This window comes from Coturnix japonica, chromosome 1 (genome assembly GCF_001577835.2).
Source record: "Coturnix japonica isolate 7356 chromosome 1, Coturnix japonica 2.1, whole genome shotgun sequence".
Classification (NCBI taxonomy): domain Eukaryota; kingdom Metazoa; phylum Chordata; class Aves; order Galliformes; family Phasianidae; genus Coturnix; species Coturnix japonica.
The window spans coordinates 97,536,620-97,555,316 of NC_029516.1; the positions used below are offsets into that span (position 1 = coordinate 97,536,620).

General features: G+C 37.0%; 1 protein-coding gene across 1 annotated transcript in view; it reads right to left on the bottom strand.

The window, feature by feature from the left end:
* The window catches only part of DSCAM (DS cell adhesion molecule), a 444,911-nt gene that overhangs the window by 68,634 nt on the left and 357,580 nt on the right, over positions 1-18,697 (bottom strand). The window contains exons 17-20 of the mRNA XM_015882861.2: positions 15,652-15,892; positions 13,773-13,919; positions 11,826-11,981; positions 2,700-2,833 (exon numbers count right to left, since the gene is read on the bottom strand). Coding sequence (XP_015738347.1) covers positions 2,700-2,833; positions 11,826-11,981; positions 13,773-13,919; positions 15,652-15,892 — 678 coding nt within the window. The remainder of the gene's footprint in view (positions 1-2,699; positions 2,834-11,825; positions 11,982-13,772; positions 13,920-15,651; positions 15,893-18,697) is intronic.

The following is an 18,697-nucleotide window of genomic DNA, read 5'->3' on the forward strand; positions in this document are numbered from 1 at the left end:
TGCTCAGCATAAGCACAACTGGAGGGAATGTGGCCAACATTGTACCATGAAAAGACAGATCCTGAGAGGAGCTGAACATAGACTTTGGATGAAGAGAGTTAAAAGTACTGCAGGAAAGTGGGCTACGAGTTGGCACAGAGAATAACATTTTTAACCAGAATTCTGTATGTTTTGTTAAATTTGAAGAATGAAAAACCTACTAAGTGACTCTGTGCAGGCCAGGACTTGAAATGGAAACCTAACTCAGCTAGCACTTAGGGCTAGCTGTCAACTTGTACATGAATGCGTAACTACTCATTTATTTGTGTGTTTTTTCCCCCTATATTTCCATAATAAAAATGTTCTGCATGATAATGCTCATACAGTAATACAGACAACATAATAAAAATGACTTTGGATCCTCTTTTGCCCTTTATCTTGCCTACAGAATAGATTGCAGCAGAGAATAATTTTTAATTTTCTCTCATTAATAGTATTTGCTGCTTGAACCCTCCTAGGCAGATACTGTAATTAGGATTCAAAATAATTCCACAAAAAATGTCAGCATCCTTCTGTACAGAGGGTTCAGTTTTAGCAGCTTCTGCTCTCTCAGAGCAAACTGAACTGTGCAAGAGTCTGCAAATCTTCATCTGAGAGTAACTCAGTGTCATATGAGGGTGGTGCTTTGCAGTAAAAATGTGCACAGTATGACCAACACAGTAACTTTTGGTTTACTTTCCTTTTGATGACTTAAATATCAAAGCAGAATTGTTATGTAAAAAAATTTCAACCCTTCTGCTAGCCTAAAAACTTTGTCTGAAGGGTACTGTGCTGAATTCTCAGTATCCACAAACTGTCCATAAAATGCACTCTATTAACTTCCCATTGCTGTTGCCCTTTCTTCTTTCACATCACTTTTGCTTAAAAACTTGAGCTTGCCTTTCTTTTTAAATGGCAGACATTTAGCGAAGTTGTTTTGCAACAAGGGTTTTGACTGAATAAGTCTTTTAAGGAAACACAGCTTCATACATATACTACAGCACCTACAGCTTATGGTGGCAGAAGAACTGATAAAGAAAGAGGCTTCCTGTTTATTCCCCTCCACAACTTTATGTAAGACCATTTTCTCTGTCAACTATTTGTCTCTGTCAACAGTGAATCATATATGAAGTTCCTTGGCATATATAGACCACTCCTGCTAAGGAGTGCTAACATTAAAATACCTCTGCAGCAGGCTCGTTCCACTGCCAAGGTAGCTCTAAATAAAAAATAATAATAATAAAAAAAAAATAATAATAGAAAAAAAGCAAACCTTAACAATCACACACATGCACACACAACCCTTCATGCTCAGAGATAGCAATAGGATAAATATATATGTACCTATCAGTAATTAATGAAAATCAACTATCACTTCTATTGTGGACTACAGTATACACTGATACCTTCATCATCCCATAATGAATAACACAAAAATAAAGAAAAATTCAGTACAAGCTAAGACCAGCCAAAAATAAAAAAAAATAAAAAATAAAAAAAATTAAAAAAAAGAAAGAAAAAGGAAAAAAAAAAAAAAGAAACAAGGAAGTATTTTTGTCATCATTCATCACATTATTTTGTTCTGAGGTACTCCAAAATTACCCATAATATAAACAATCATGAAAAGGTAATTCCGTAGAAGACATCACAAAATTGGATAAAAAAATTGTGCAGCAGAGGATGCTTATTTTCCTGGTGATGTAAGCATGCAAAAAAATATTGCTAGTAAAGAAGCCTCGGGAAGAAACACTGCAGCGTTGGTGTGGTAAGTGGCTAGAAAAGCCAGCAGCACCACCTGGTGTTCATTTCAGCCCCTGAGACACACTTGACACTCCCTGCTCTGATCAGACCCCAGCATGATGGGAAAATTCCTGGCCACTTTACGCCTAAAGTGTATAGTCAAGATATATTTGTTTGCATGGCTACAATTATAAAATTAATAGAGTTAGGAACCAGCAGTCCCGAAGCATGAATGAAGTGACACTCTCCAGGCCCTTAGCTTCATAAGCTTACAGCAGGATGCGAAAGTTCTAGCTTAGTCATCAGTGGACAAGTAGTCTTGTCCCATCTCTCCTCAAGTAATTGCAAAATTAGTTCACATGCTAGTTAAAAGGAACAATTCTCCCTTTTACTTAAAGAAAGCTGGGTTCATTTGTGGCTTGTGGAGAGAGAAAAACAACAACTGATAATCAATTCAGTTTTTCTCATTGCATTCTCAGAAAGTAATAGCATGTAAACCCAGAATGAGCAAATACTCCTGACACAAATCAGTTTATTCACAAGCAAATATGTTGTTCACAAGCCATTATGCTCTTTCACATAAGAATACTCAAGCCAAAAAGGAAAGTAAGATGAAAACAACTCAGATTGGGCAATTACCATGAATAAATACATATTTCCAGCTATAATAGGGCTCTATGTGGCTTGCTGCTGACCCTGGGTTTGAAACATTTTCTAAGTCACTGCTCTATAATATATTGTGAGTACTGCAAAAGGTCAATAGGTGGGAAAAAAACAGAAACAGCTCTCTTTCACTCCCTTAGCCTCAGAATCCCCTTTTAATCTTTGTTAAAGGAAACAAAACAAATTAAGAGCAGGACTGAGCACCGAGCATCTGCTAATACACAGTTTTAGTTTTTCAGATCAGTATAGACCTTCTGTGATTGTGGTGTGGGACTCACCGTGGGATAGGGGTGTGAGCAGAACACGGTGTATTTCCGGATGATGCCATTGAGCTTGAGGGGAGGAAGCCAGGACACGAAGACGGTGGAGGCTGAAGATGCAGCTGCTTTAACACCAGCAGGAGGGCCTGGAACTGGAGAGAAAAGCCGTGTTAAGGGTGGCCCAGTGGGGTGAGTCGCTTTGATAACCATGACCCTGTGGACCAAGGCGGACACCCTGTATTAGGGAGCAGCCTGCATGCTGGGGGAAAGTATTTGAAAGTGTGCTCTCACCTCTAGGGAAGGAAGACACAATTGGCTTCATAGGGACCCAAAGTAACACTGCCACTGCTAGTTAAACTTCTGTGAAGTACCACTCCCAGCCTGCATACATGAAACTTTGTGTGCTTACAGCCCAGAAGGCCAACAACAGTATCTTGCATCAGAAGAGGGGTGGCCATCAGGGAGAAGGAGGTGATTGTCCCCCTCTGTTCTGCCCTCATGAAGCCCTATCTGGAGTACTGCATCCAGGCCTGGGGCCCCCAGCAAAAGAAGGAGTGGAGCTATTGTAGAGGATCCAGAGGAGGTCACAAAGATGCTCAGAGGGCTGGAACACCTTTCCTATGTAGAAAGGCTGAGGCAGCTGGGCTTGTGCAGCCTGGAAAAGACAGGGCTCTGAGGAGATGTCACTGTGGCCTTCCACTGCTTACAAATGAAAGGGAGACCAATTTTTTACACAGGCAGATAGTGATAGGTAAAGGGGAAAAGGTTTTGAAAGGGGAAATGGCTTTATTCTAAAAGTAGAAAGATTAGGTGTCAGGGAAATTCTTCATCCAGAGGGTGGTGATACACTGGCACAGCTGCCCAGAGAAGCTGCGATGCCCCATCCCTGGAGGAGCTCAAGGCCAGGTTGGATGGGGCCCTGGGCAGCCTGAGCTGGTGGGGGGCAGCCCTGCCCATGGCTGGGGTTGGGGTGGGTGGGCTTTGACATCCCTTCCAAGATAAGCCATCCTATGATTCTGTAATAACCACCTTGGCTGCAGCCAGTGAAAACTGCCAAACCATGTATTACTGTAAATTTTAGCTCATTTTTGAAGACATAATTCATGCCAAATGATTATTCACTGTATAAATAATATGTATTCGAACAGTTTAATGGCTACACACAGTAGAGCTATGAATTTAATGAAGTGGAGAGCAAACGAGCTCTGGTGCTGCACAATTAGCACTGCCTGATGAGACCCAGGCACACCTAGTCATATGATGTGTCAGCAGCCTCCTACCCCTAGACTTGCCCTCAGCAGCTCTGACCTGCATCTGGCACTGCATTACATGTACACATTTATTTTTCTAATTAGATATCTGTGTAAGCTATTGAAAACTGTGAAGGAAAAAAAGAGGACAAAATGCTTCTCTCAAATTGAATGGTAAACACTTAGGCTGGGAAATGAAAAAATCTGGATACATAATCTTGACTCTTTGCATACTTGTACTTCCAGAAAGACTTCAAATTCATGTGTATGTTCTTTTTCAAGCTCGTGTTACACTGTATAATGTCCTCTAGCTTTGCAACTACTCCTACAATAATGTGAAAAGAAGCCTCCTGCATGCTAGAACATCCATAAAGTATCACATATATGTAATCTTGCACTTAATCAAAGTAGCAAGAGTAGAATAAAGTTTCCTGGAAAAAAAAAAGTTTGAATGGGAAAATATTTTAAAATAGCATTAAATCAATCAAAATAAAACATTTACAAAATATTTTTACTACTGCATGTGCAGAATATTCATGTTAAATTACTAAAATAGGTATGTTATATTGGAAATAACTGCATGGGTTAATAAAGATGATACAACACATTTGGATGGATTCTGTTATCTGCTGAAATTTTGGATTGTGGGATATTTCACATTTTTGGTCTAATTTTAAGTAAAACTACCAAAATATTAGAATTTACAGTAAAATAACGGTCCCAGGGATTGCTTGGCTTACTTTACATCAACATAAAACCTTTGTTGTGCACTACAGATGGTCAAAATCTTTCCCGGCAAGTAGATTTTTATAGGTGGACCCTCAATATTGGCTCTCCAAGTTTAAATAAATACAAAACATTACTTATAAAGAGAAGCCTGACTGCCTGAGACCTTAGCTTTTTGGATAACTGCTTTGGATTTTTAAAGGCATATAAAGGAACCTTCAAATGTATGGCTATATAGGTACAAAGGGAAAATGCGGCAAAACTGATAGATAAGTATCACTCAGTGCAACATTTCTGAATATGCCCTTTCTATTCATAATGTATTGAAAAAGTTAATAAGGCATCAAGTGAGAATGTCATGATTGTAACTGCATGCAAACCCAGCCACTTTCTGCAAAGGGGCTAATTCGGCTAGCAGTTCTACCCAATGCAGAGTAAATATTGATGCTCGACAGCATTCAACTTGTTATTTATACCCAGCTCATTAGAAATGCTATTTGCTCCTGCTGCTGAAGAGTGAAAGCTAGCTCTCCAGGGTAATTAATTAACCCACAGGGGGATTCCTTTACAGTTAGTAATGTTTTCTGGAAATCACTGCAAATAAATGTGTGAGGTTCAAGTAATTTATTGTTAAATTAGGGTGTGATCTATAGGGACACATTGAGATGGTAATTGGTCAGAGCTGTCAACTGTTTGAAATTCATCTCTCATTTTCCAGTCAGTGGGCACATGTGGAAAACATGAACTGCCATTGGACAGTATTTCTGTTTGATATACAGACCAGTATAATGGGAGGTTAGAAAGAACTCAAGGAGTCCAATTTCTGGACCTTTTCTAATCTAAGGACCCTTTCTCCTTCTTGGATGAAAGGCTGGAATCAGGTAACAGTTTTGACAGTGTTGCTGAAATTATTCCAAAAGTTCAGTTATTATTCCTCTTCTTGTTACACTGCTTATTTTTGCCAGGCTGTGTGTGTGGAAATGATAGTGTGTAGGGCAGCACATGCATTTCCTCATTATTAACTCATTATTATGAGTTAATGCGGCATTAGCTGAAACATTTGTTTCTATACATGGGTTCCTTTCATATCTGAAGAAGTTGTGCAGGAGGGATGTGGTATCTATTGCATCTTGGTGAGGAAAGACACATCTTGTTATGCTAACTTGAGGTATTTCTCTTGTTGCCATTGCATTCTGTAGCCTTGCTACCTTCAGCTATGCTGAGACACCAGCACAAAGAGACCCCCGTGGATGTTCATTTGGAACACTGACTTCCACAGATCCCCGCAAAGACAAGCTAAACATGTGCTATAGCACAGATTCTTTTTTCCTGTGGTCACCAGGTGTAAAACAGTGGTAGGAAGCTGAATTAAAAACAGGGCAGAGCACAGAGAAGCAGAGAACTGCTGCCAGCCAACTTTGCCAGCTTCCAGGGAGTAGATTTGGCATTTGATTTAAAATCAAAGATAGCCTCATGCTCCCACTAACTAGGCTTTCAGAGACACAGAAATAGCATGCAGCTTTCATGTAGACAAGAACACTTTGTATTCCTGACACTGCAAGTGAAATGCAAACACAGAGAAAGCAATTATCCTGACATGACTAGTCCAGGGAACTGCATTTAGATGTGCAGGATAATGGGGAGGAGCTCCAGGAACTTGCTCATTCCCTTTTTCATAAGCAGTTAAATTATCACCATTTTTCTTCACAGTACTGAATAGCAGGGAGGCAAGTGCTGTGCATTTAGGAGTAATATAACCATTATATCAGAAAAACGGACCCGGCTCCCTAAGAGATTTCTAATTCCACACCACACAAAACTGTCCTAAGAACTGTTAAATTTATGAAAAACAAAACTAAATAAAATCCTCATTACTTCCAGTAGTCCTATGTTAATGTACTTATTCCATCTAAAATTCCAATTTATGCTAGCTGAAATACATTCACAAGATGTTGTCCAAACATCCTTCCTTCTGAACCAGACTCTATTAATTAGATCATTCCTACCAATTCAGACAGTTCTACATGGGGAGCATTTAATATTCTCTACCTTCTTTTGTCAGTCAAAAATACAAAATCAGAGACCTCCGAAAATAACTAAAAAGAAATAATAATGTACTACGGCTATATTATTGGCAAATTGCAATGCAGTGCCCAGGCTTAAGTCATACAAGCCTCTTGAGGACAGAGGTGAATTACACAGCCACCCCTATCACCAGCAGGTAGAGCCTATGCTGAGTTGAGCACTGATCACGCTTTCATTGGATTTATGCTCATTCCATTAAGAAAAAGCACAGAGCTTCATCAGGTGGTATCTGCACACCCATTGCCAAGAATATAATGTCCAGAGAGAGAGAGGAGAGGGGGGAAATCTCACTGTATTCAGGCAAAATTGAGCCTTGATCACATGAACAGATTTAGTGTTACTCTTCCCCAAGGAACAGGCTCCACAGGGGACCAGTGGGCATGGCCCCAAGCTGACAGAGTTGAAGAAGTATCTGGACAACACTCTTAGGCATATGGTGTGATTTTTGGGTGGTCCTGCACAGAGCTGGGAGTTGGATTTGATGATCCTTGTGGGTCCATTCCAACACAGGATATTCAATGATTTAATTATTCCTCCTTCCTCCTGCAACACATAAACCCCAGAAGCAACTGGTGCTGGTCACCAAGTGACAAGCAGCCACTCCAAGCCCCATTGCCAACTGCAGGAAGCTTTCCTTGGAAGCTGTGTCCTCTGTTCATCCCTTCTGCCCAAGGTTGGGGTTAGAGGTGCTTCAGTCTGCTGAGGTGCTGTATCGTGCCTCCAGCTTATATGGAGAGCAAACATATTTTCTTAAATTTGGTTTTATAATATCATATTTGCAACACAGAAACAGAGAGAAAATTCATTGTTTCCCATTGCTACTGAGTAGGGTAGCTTTTGAGGCCATACTTCGAAGAGAATTTGAAGAAACTTTGGTTTTAAATGATGTAATAAAACAAGCCCTTGTGTGAAGAAGATAACCAGCTTGTTAAAAACGCTGCAAAGTAGAAAGGGCAAGGGACAAAAACACAATCAGTTCTTAAAAAAGAGGCATTTCTGCTTCACTCTATTTCTGTCAAGGGGAACTTCAAGAGAAAATGACAACATCACCACAACCAAAAATGAGACAAAAGACAAAATATGATCACATTGAGAGGATAGCTCATTCCCTGCTATTTGCTAGAACTATTCCTATTTCATAAGCTGATCAGCAGTGGTGTCTGACCCCTGGTGTCTAAAATAAGTACGAAGTGTTACAGGAAATCGAAGCTTCAATTCATTTCACTCAGGCTGACTGCTTCACTCCCTGGGATACTCCTATTTTGCCACACTTGAGATTTCAGACCTGCAAAAGAAATTCCGGCCTGATGTCTCCAAACCAAACAGTAGCAGAGAAATGACAGGAGGTTACGGTCTGCCTTTCAAAAGCAGCAAGGGATCATGCTGCACCATCGATTTCACAAAGAAAAGTTTCCTCTAATCCAAAAGAAATGAAAAAAGGGAAAAGAAATCAATGGTGTGATAAGGTCTTGTGGTAATAATGATAGGGAAGGCTTGGCAGCCACTTAAAAAATGTCTCAGAATTGCAGATTTTTATTAGAGGAGAGTAGAATATCTTAGGTCACAATTTTAACAAAAGAAGGTCTGGAAGTAGAAATATAATATTTTTAGATCTAAGATCTGTTAAGTTTGCAATTATTTGTATTCCTTCAGCTGAGATAATGCTCAAAAATAACTTCAGAGTAGAATCTTTTGGAATTAGCTGTACTGAATATTCCTCTACAGGAGCCTCTTTTTCCCTAGAATATTACAGAGGAAATTCCTGAGGATCAGGGCACCTACTGGATACTTACAGATGGGAATATGAATACTCTTTTTCCATTTAACTTCCATAGCCTTAAAGATGTTTAGATGTGGAACTTGAGTTTGAGCTTATTTTTCATGGCAGCCCCATGTGTATTCCACTTTAGACTTTTATTGCTCTTAATAAAAAATTGTCAAGCTGAAGCAAAACATGAAATCACTACATTTTTTAGCAACACCTTTCAGTTTAGTTTTTCTGCACAAAAGATGTAATGAGTGGAATCACTGTGAGGCAACACAAAACATCTGAGAAGTTTAGTCATACTGCCTCAGGGTGAATTACTGCTGAACAGCCCCATGGCTTCATTGCCAGAGGGATTAAAGATAAGATATGAGCCATTGCACAGCAGCCAAACACGGGCAGATTATATGTGCTTCCCAGATATCAAGGCCTGTCAGATCTCAGAAACAGAAAAAGCAAAAGAGCCACCAAGATTTAGGGAAAAGCAAATTAGACATAAGAGAGGTAAGAAAAATAAAAGATAAAAATAAAAACCAAAAAATGTGGATCTTCTACGATTTCAGGACTGTTTTAAACTGGAAACAGATAGGATGGAAAAGTTCAGGGAACAACAGGCACAGCAACCCTTACAATAAAAATACTTTTATAAAGCAGGAAGTCGTCCATTTGTCTCCCTGGCCAGAAAAGCAGAGGGAAGTATTCAACATACTTCTTAGCAGTGGAGATTGTATTATCATAGAATAACCCAAGTTGGAAGGGACCCACAAGGATCAGGAAGTCCAGCTCCTAGCTCCCCGCAGGACCACCCAACATCAAAACCTACTTCTGATAGCGCTGTCCAGACACTTCCTGAACTCCGGCACTGAGGGCCGTGCACACAGCCCCGAGCAGCCCGTTCCATGCCCACCTCCTTCTAGTGCAGACTCTTTTCCTGACCCCCATCTGCCCCTCCCCTGGCACAGCTCCATGCTGTTCCTTAGGGCCCTGTTGTTGTGCAACAGTGAGGAGCTGTAGGCCACCATAAGGCCTCCCCTCAGCCTCCTCTGCTCTGGACTTCACCCACTAGTCTGTGTCTTCCCCTCTAAAACCTTCACCATCTTTGTAGCCCTTCGTGGGATGTTTCTTAATTTGTCCAGGATATTTAGGGAGACTATGGAGTCCACATCACTACAATTTTTTGAGACAAGCTTAGTAAACATTAGTGATGGCTATAATGCTCTTTAGTGCAGGGGGGTGGTCTTGGCCCAGTGTCAGGAAAATTTCAGGAACATTAAAATACTCTACTGGTTCTCTGGATAAGAGACAGAGATACTGCAGGCACCAATTCTGTCATCTGTTCAATTTCAAAAGCTGGAAGAACATCATACAGAGCCCAGATGTTATCCACATTCAATCAAGCTTTGGTGGCTAATGGTTCCCTTTAACTTTTTTTTTTTTTTTTTTTAAACTCAAAAGGAATTAATACAGGGGCTTCCCAAAAAGCCCTTATCATTTCCCTTGCATTTATACCTTGAAATGCCAGTCCAAGGACCAGAGGTTATTTCTACTGTTGGGCTTTTCAAGGATTTCTGGAAATATGTCTCTCTGGCCAATTTGAGATTTAAGGCAACAGGACAAACAGGCCAGTTTAACACTTAAAACAGCAGGCTGCAAAGCCATTCAAAAGTGTAGGCCAGTAAGTACATTCTTGCTGTCTCTAATATGAATTATGAATTAATAATATAAATCATATTATTAATATGATTCTAATATGAATCTCTGCAAGCTGCCCCTGAACTCCTGAAGCAGATTATGGCAGCTTCCAAGTCTGACTATGTTTGCAGTCTTAGTCTCAAGGCTCTGGAGCGAGAGCTTTTATTTTCAGAGAATATTCCAGGAAAAGTTGTGGTGATGGCACCTACTAAAAAAAAAGTAACTTGAAAATGTATCAGATCTTGCAATTCTCCATTATTTTTTAGACTTTTCTTCAAGAGAAAACCATCTCTCTCCAAGCATTTTTGTTTCAAGAACATCTGAAACAAGATTCTGGTGCTCCAAAGCAGTTAAACGACTTTAGGGTGGGTTCAATGTCCAAGAGAGTAAAGTCTACATCTGATTAGACTGGCGTTGGTAGTTCAGACTAGATGCAGTTTAGATTGTCATTCCTGTAGGTTGACTGAGGATCTCAGCGACGACTACGTTTAGTGAGTGCCGGTAACAGGCCTACATTTACCAATATTGCTGTATGCCTGAATTTCATCACATTTCTCAGCTATAAAGAATTCACTTATTTTATGTTAACACAACTTTGATCAAAATAATGGATTGTATAAAGTATGCTGAAATAGAACAAGGAGCAAATAAGCAAATTCATAGCATGATAATAAAGTTCAGAAGTCCAAATTTCATTTACACTATAGTCCCTTGATACCTATACAGCTACAGCCATGTGGCTTTCCAATGGATGTAAGTTTTAGAATGAGTGCCTTAGTATTTTGTTGGAAAAATTTCTTAGCATTCTCCAGGTCAGTTAATCACCAAATCTACTCTCTCTGGCACTTCTGTAGATCTTATTAAAAATACCAGTAATACAAAAGTCAAATATATTCAGCAAACTGGATAAGTAATAATGAAAAATCCATTAACTAATTTCCTTGAAAAAATTTACAGTAGAATTTTCCAATCAAACCTATTTATTTAACTTCATTGACAGGACAGCATCAATGTTCCTGCCAAAATATTCTTATCTAATAGCATCCAAATGTTCAAAGGTCTTTACAGAAGCCTTCATCCATCTCAGAGTTTTTTCAAATTATCTAAACTGCATAATGAGAAAACTTTTAATTTTTCAACATTAGGACTTAAATTGTCCATGCTCTAACCAATTTTTGTTTTTGTTCTCTGTTTTGCTTCTGAAAGAAGAGGTTTTTGGAGGAAGTTTTTGTCTTATATTGAAGAAAACCTTCTTAGAGGCATCTCAGTTATATAAGAACATCCCAGAATAGTCATTTCTTCTTTTCCCCTTTTCAAACATTTTGAATTAACTCAAAAACTCTCAAAATTCTCCCATTAGATTCTGAGGTAATTGAAAACAAAAGTAAAGATAAGTGTCTTCAGATCCTAAGAATTACTTACAAACTTCTGGCTAATCTGAACTGGAGTTCTGGAAACACTCAGACTTTTTTCAAAGATGTGGGTGCACGCTGCTCTCTGTGTGTTGCTAGCTCAAGATCTTCAGACAGAAATCTCACTCTGACTGTCCATATACAATATCTGCACTATTTTAAAAGCTTGAGACATACAAGCATCTTGTGGAAGTGGGAATGCTTTACTCCTTACCATCTTCTTTAGTGCGGGTGAAAATTTGTTCACTTCTCACTCCATCTCCAGCTCGTGTGAAAGCCAGCACCTGAATGCTGTAGTTGGTGTATTTTTCCAGACCATCAAGCTCTAGAGATGGCTGTGTAGTAGTGACATTCCTTATTTCTCCTAGCTCTACAAAATAAGAAGGAAGTCAAGTTATTGGCAAGGTCAGTCTTTTCCCAGCTATTGATACCTACTGTGAATATCTTGAAGATTAAAAAATGTAATGCTTTACTATTACAAAATAGCAACCGAGTATAAGAAATTAAACTAAATTCCTTTATATTTGTCTTTATTACAGTTCAAAGCAGACCCTCTTCTTTTGGTTTCAAAGTCATTTCTTTTATTTTTAATATGGAGAATAGAATTTAGTATTTCTAATTATTAATTTTTTTCATAGAGAACATGAGAATAAATTACTTTAAAATACAACCTGAAGCAAAAATTAGCCAATTATTTTTATAAAAGGTTTCCCCTTTCGAAAACAAACAAACAAACAAACAAAAAACTTCTTCATTTTAAAATATGAATCAAGTACTTCTGTGAAGCACTTGACGGCAGTAATACCAGCTAGAAATAGGTTTAAACATAGTAAAACCAGATTTACTTGCAGAAAAATGATGTACTTTATATGTATTGTTTTTTCAAGAAGCTAAGAACTATAATCCATATGGAAAATAAAAAAAAAAAAAAAGCTTAGGACATATTTAGGGCAGAAAATAAAGCAGAGAGAAAAAAAAAAAGATGAAAATTCAGTTTTAAGCACTGCATGAACATCATCATTTTTTTCATCATGCTGTAAGACATCATGTAGGAGCTTAGACATGCACTGATAATATTCACATGGGAACTGATCCAAACACTACAGTCATCACTGAACATTTAGTTTTAAGTCAGTCACGTCCACATTTTTATGCATGATTTTAATATACTTTTCATTTTTAAATTTAAATATACAAATGAATGGGTGGCTTATTTTTGATGTTGCCAGAAGTAGCAATGGGCCCTGGAGTTACACTTCCACTCTGAGTTTCCCTTCTCATATTGACAGAGGTCAGGTTTTACAACATATTAGAATATTAGTATATTAGAATGAACTGTGATTTGGATGGGTGAACACAAAAGAAGGAAGACAAGTAATTGCCCTAGAACTGCAAAAATTCAACAGAGCTAATAGGTATAAAGGCATGCGCAACTCAAACCTATTAGTATTTAATATACAAGAAAGGACCACATGTAGAATTATTGTCATCATGTGATGAACTGCATATTAATAGGGTATCTCTCTTCTCTTTTGGTCATTTCATTCATTTTCTGCTCAGTGGTTTATTTATTATGCTAATATAATAATTGTGCTGAGAGTACAAAATATAAGCCAAACATTAGAAGCTGGTATGAAAATAATAAACCTTTTTACAAAACATTTCCTTCTTTTGTCTTCAACTGTGTGTTAAGATGTATTCTGACACACACACACACACAAAAATAATAAAAATAAAATAATATAAAATTTTATAAAATAAAATAATAAAAATAGAAAATCAAGTCAATAAGTTGTCAACTAGCTAAACCAAAACAAACGAGATAACCAAGGTTAGGCAGGTATTTTCAAATTTTATATCATAATTCTTTAATAAAGACCCGCTTGACTATGTAAATGAGATGAAATTTGAGCCATTTTGGGTACTCTGTCAGGTCTATGGAATGTTGCATTCCCATTGTGGAAGCTTTTCCAAGGGCCTCTCCAGTCAGCTTTGCAATGCCTGCTTACTGTGTTAAAGCTCTATAGAAGGTAGCTTCCTTCACAGGTAGATGATGGTTTCTCTAAACCAAAGAGTAAAGGAAGTACAACGCTTTCACAACAGAGAATAACTGATATAATTGCTATTCATATCTTGCTACTTAGTGATAGAATTATATTACCTCCATCCAAGAGATTGGCCCAGTAGATAACCCTGAATCCTTGCAGAATCCCATTCAGAGTTTCTTTTGCCAGCGTTGACCAGGAAATAGAAATGGTTTCTGGTGATGTGGCAGTGGCTTGCACATTTCCTGGAGGGCAGCTGGGCACTGAAATAAAATATTCACTATTTTTAACTCAATGAATACAACTCAACATATGTATGCATGCATGTACCTAGTCTGAAGATATGTATGCAAAAGAACACTCTTCCATACTTGTTAGAAAACTCCCCTTAGGCAACACTTTCAGTCCGCATTGCTATCCAACCACCCGTGGTCTATCAGTTACATACTGTTTAAAGTGCTAAGCTTTAATTGTTGCTGGAATCTACATGTTTCTGCAAGTGCAGCTGAATGTCCCTGGAATAACTTCTGATTACTTTTCCTCCCTCGCTTGCTGATTTGTCTTTAAACAGTTGTTGTTGTTGTTGTTATTATTATTATTATTATTATTATTATTATTATTATTATTATTATTATTATTATTATTATTATTATTGTGTATTAATGTTTTTGTGTTAATTGAAATGTGTCCTAATGATGAAAAATGCAGAACACACTTTGCAAACAATTTAATTTTTTTTTAAAAAAAGTTCTGTCCCAAATTGCCATCTTTCTGAAAAATCCTAATGGTCTCTTCAAATCAGTATGGTGCAGGGGAAGGAAGCAGCTGCTTGAAAAAGTATTGGGAAAAGTATTAGTAGAATATTTTCACTAACACTTGGAAAAAAAAAATCAACAAGATATAAAACACTTTCTGTTGGCTATTAAGTTTCAGAGCAATGATTCCAGTATTAGTTTTTGATGCTGCTTTGCAGTGACCTAAAATTGAACAGGGACAAAAAAAAAAAATAACATTGCAAAGAAAAGCAGATTTTGAAGACAAAAATATTACACATTATAATTCAAAATATGTGTATGTGTAAGTATATTGCATTCTGACATCTTGCAGTAATCTGCCTGGGCCTAGAAACATTCAGAGAAAATGAAAATCACCAGCCTTACAGGAAGCATATGCCTCAAAGTCTGTAGCTATCAAGCTTTCTCTTAATTTCTCACATATAAAAAATCAGATTCTTAGCTGACACTGACTTTAATACTCTGAAAATCTGACCTATGCCATCTATTAGGATTATGTGGAGTTTGCTTTTATACTGGGAGTCTTTTTGGATATGAAAACATTCTCTTCCACTAGAGGACTCCCTCTCATTGTTTGAGATGCACATTTTACACAGTTTGAAAAAATATATCTAAATTGTTTCTTAGATTAGAAAACTTGCATTTTGTCTGAAATAATGATTTTATTTTCTTTTTCTCAATAGTCTGGATATCCTTGAAAATACACACATCTCTGTTTAGGGTGACAAGAGATTATGTAATACAAAAGCTCCTGGTTTCCCAGCAGTTTAATTTGGAAATAAAATAAAGCCAACAAAATTAATCGCATCGCTTCTCCTTTCTGAGTTATATTTAGCATTTCAAAGTGTATAATGAAGCTATGATGAGATCACAAAATTTGCAAATATGTAAACACCAGAGTAATCAGCTTCTTAATGAAAGTTATGGTCTTAGTTAATATTATTCACAACAGGATATATCCCATCAGTAAATAAGTTAGCATTTATTTACCTTAGTGATTCTGCATCAGTTCCAATGATAACTATAGATGCCCATTCGCTAACCTTTTCCTATTCACCTATCCAGTTGTTTATTTTTCTAGCAACTGCAAAGCCTGGTCTTATATTGTTTTGCCTACAATAATCACTAATCGAACAGCAAATATATAAGGTAAAAAAAGAAATCATAATGTGACTCACAACAGCTGTTTGCCAAGACCTACCATCCTCAAGAGTCGTGGTGATGATTTCCTGAGAAGAAGGTCCTATTCCAGCCCGGTTACAAGCTTGAACTACCATGCCATATTGTGTGAATTTCTTCAGGTTATTTAGGGTATAAACTTCGCTGTCCCCTGTGGTATCAATACTGATGATGTTGAACTGGAAATTGCCACCTGCACTGTACTCCCGATAACCTATCTGGTATCCACGAATAATTCCATTTTGCAAGTGCTTCTTTGGAGCCTAAACAGGATATGAAAAATTACACATTAAATACATATCTCCAAAATCAAGTTCATCCCTTAAAAATTTTGAAATACACAAGAAGTCTAAAAAAATTCAAAAGTCCTCCTTGCACATGAAATTAAAGCTTTATACAATTATATATAAATTTAAACATAGGTTGCTTTAACAGTGCATGAATTAAACTGTTTGGATGAAATTTAGACTATTAAATGCTAAATAGAAGGAAAAATCTGAGAAGGAAATATTTATTGGATTAAATTTAAGTGCGTAATGTTTTGTTTTCCTATCAGATCAATCAAAGTTGACTTACTAATAGTATTTTTGCATTTCAGGCATACCATTTTCTACTAACAGTGGTTTTGCCAGAAGCCCCTGCCATTCACTCACTAAATCTTTAATAGCACATTTATCGATCTGTTGAAAGCAGTCAGGTAAAGTTTATTGAGTTGGATGTATTGGGAGGTTTTTGTCCTGTGCTTTGAAATATGCTTCTGTTCATTCAGTGTGTAGTGTAGAGAGATGACTAGATAATGAGTGCTGAAGGCAATAATGAATTGGAAAGCAAGGATTTGCATAATGAATAGCTAGGAAGACAAGGAGTAAGATCTGGCTTTCAAAAATATGGACAGTACAAAAATTGCTGGCCATAATTATGTATGGTAGTTCGTAGTCAAAGCAGAAGATTCCTTGTATCTTAACTAGTGGAAATAATATCTACATTCTGCAGCAAAAAAATGTTGTCATTAAAATAAGGATTGGCAAATCAGGAAAAAAGACCAATATTGACAGAAAGACTATTTGTGATTTTACTTAGTGGACTAATCTCAGTATGCGATTACATTCTTATCTGATATTCTAGTGAATATTAGATATAATTAGTACAAATATTTTAAAGTACAGTTTATAATCCATGGACAAAAAACTCTTTCAAATCCATTAGCCTTCTTCCAAATTCATACAAGATACCACCAAGCTCAACTGTACCACTGACCCATATAAAAGTCATGGTGATGCAGCTTATCAGAGAGAAATTTTAGATGAGCTTCACTAGCACAGGCAGCACTTTCTCTTGTTACTATATCCTACTAAATCTACTGAGGAACTCTCTCTCAAGACTACTTTTTTTTCTGCCACAGGACTTGTCTACTTCAGCATGTTTCTCATCCACTGGAGCAAAGGCTCACTCAAGCTAATAAAACCAGCACAGAATTTTAATTTTATCCACTACAAAAAAAATCATTGCTCTGCAAAAATCAACACCTTCCTCATATTTAACACTGGATGGAACTGACTGTATTATCTTTCCGGATGCTTTACATTCTTCCTTTCTGCGGCCTCCAGAATTTCCCCTGTATTACTTCAATTCTTCTGTTACTGATAAGCTCTCTGCATGCATGGAGCTGTCTGCTCAGACAAAGGTGACCAAATTAGGACTTAGCATGCAAAAAAACTGCAGTTTCAGGACTTGAACTCCTTCTAAGGAGCACCACAAGTTATTAGAATTGTTTTCTCAGAATCTAACAGAATAATAGTTTCATGTTTGAACATTTCTATGTTCTGTTGTAAATAAAAAAAACTTCTTTAGAAAGACTGTCAGTCTTGAAAAGAAGAGGCAAAAAGGCTGAGCTAACATAATCTAAACATTTCAAATTGTCTAAAGGACAAAGAGCTAACAAGGTAGTGAACAACTCAAGTGTCAGAGCTACAAGAGCCTTAAGACAATGTTGCAGAGCACTGTTTAATTATTCCACGACATCACTTCTCTCCATTAATGTTGGATTCCACCAGACCTGGGCAAATTCTCAACAGTTTGCAAAAAATTTCTTATCATGCTAATGTCAATTAACATTAGCAGGAGTTCAGTTGTGGTGTCAAGGTCTAAACTACCTCAGAGTTAAAGGCCACAAATGGAACACTCTCATGCAGATTGGAGATTTCTGAATAAAGGCCATTGCCACAAACACATTCAACTTGCAAGTAACACATATGAAAATACGCACCGTATAATGAAGGATATTTATTCTGTGAATGGCACCCACTACTTGCTGCCACATGCAGTACACATTAAGATACTGTGTATTCATACACTATATACTGTGAGGCATGCATTGTATATCAAGAAAAGTGAATGTACACCTTTTACACAATAAAACAAAGGACTATAAACACATATGCACATATCATACTGTAAAACAGATGGAATATAATGATAAAATTTAATCTGCATTGAAATGTTCTCAGAGCAGGACTAGAGCCAGAATAGCCTTTTCACTGGGAATTCTGTAATTATATACTTTCTCATTTTGAATTGGAATAAAACAGTGAATTTTGAATTTTTCATGAAACATCACTGTAATTGTTTTAGATCAGAGGATTTTTCTTTAAATAAAATATAAACATTTTACTTTTTTTCTCTTCAAAACATTATACAATGAAAAAAAAAAAAAAAAGCTCAAAGTCACTTCAGAGTATTGAAATGTTCTGCTCCACTAAAACTCAAGTGTTCCCTTTTATTACTACCTAAGTAATAAGTAAAAAAAATAATAATCCAAAACCTTATTTTGGGTTTACTCTCTGCACAATTAAATTACACTTGATATCTACAAGCTTGTAGATATCTTGTTTATACATCCATTTTTGGTAAAAACATCAGTGAAACAACATTTGTCCATTGAAAATTGTTCCTTCGGAAAAATATTGTTAAATTTATCAGTGGTCAAAGAATATTATGAAAAAGTTTCAGATCTTGATCTTCTGATCTTCATTTTCCTTAAAATACAATATATTTTAAATAAAGGACTA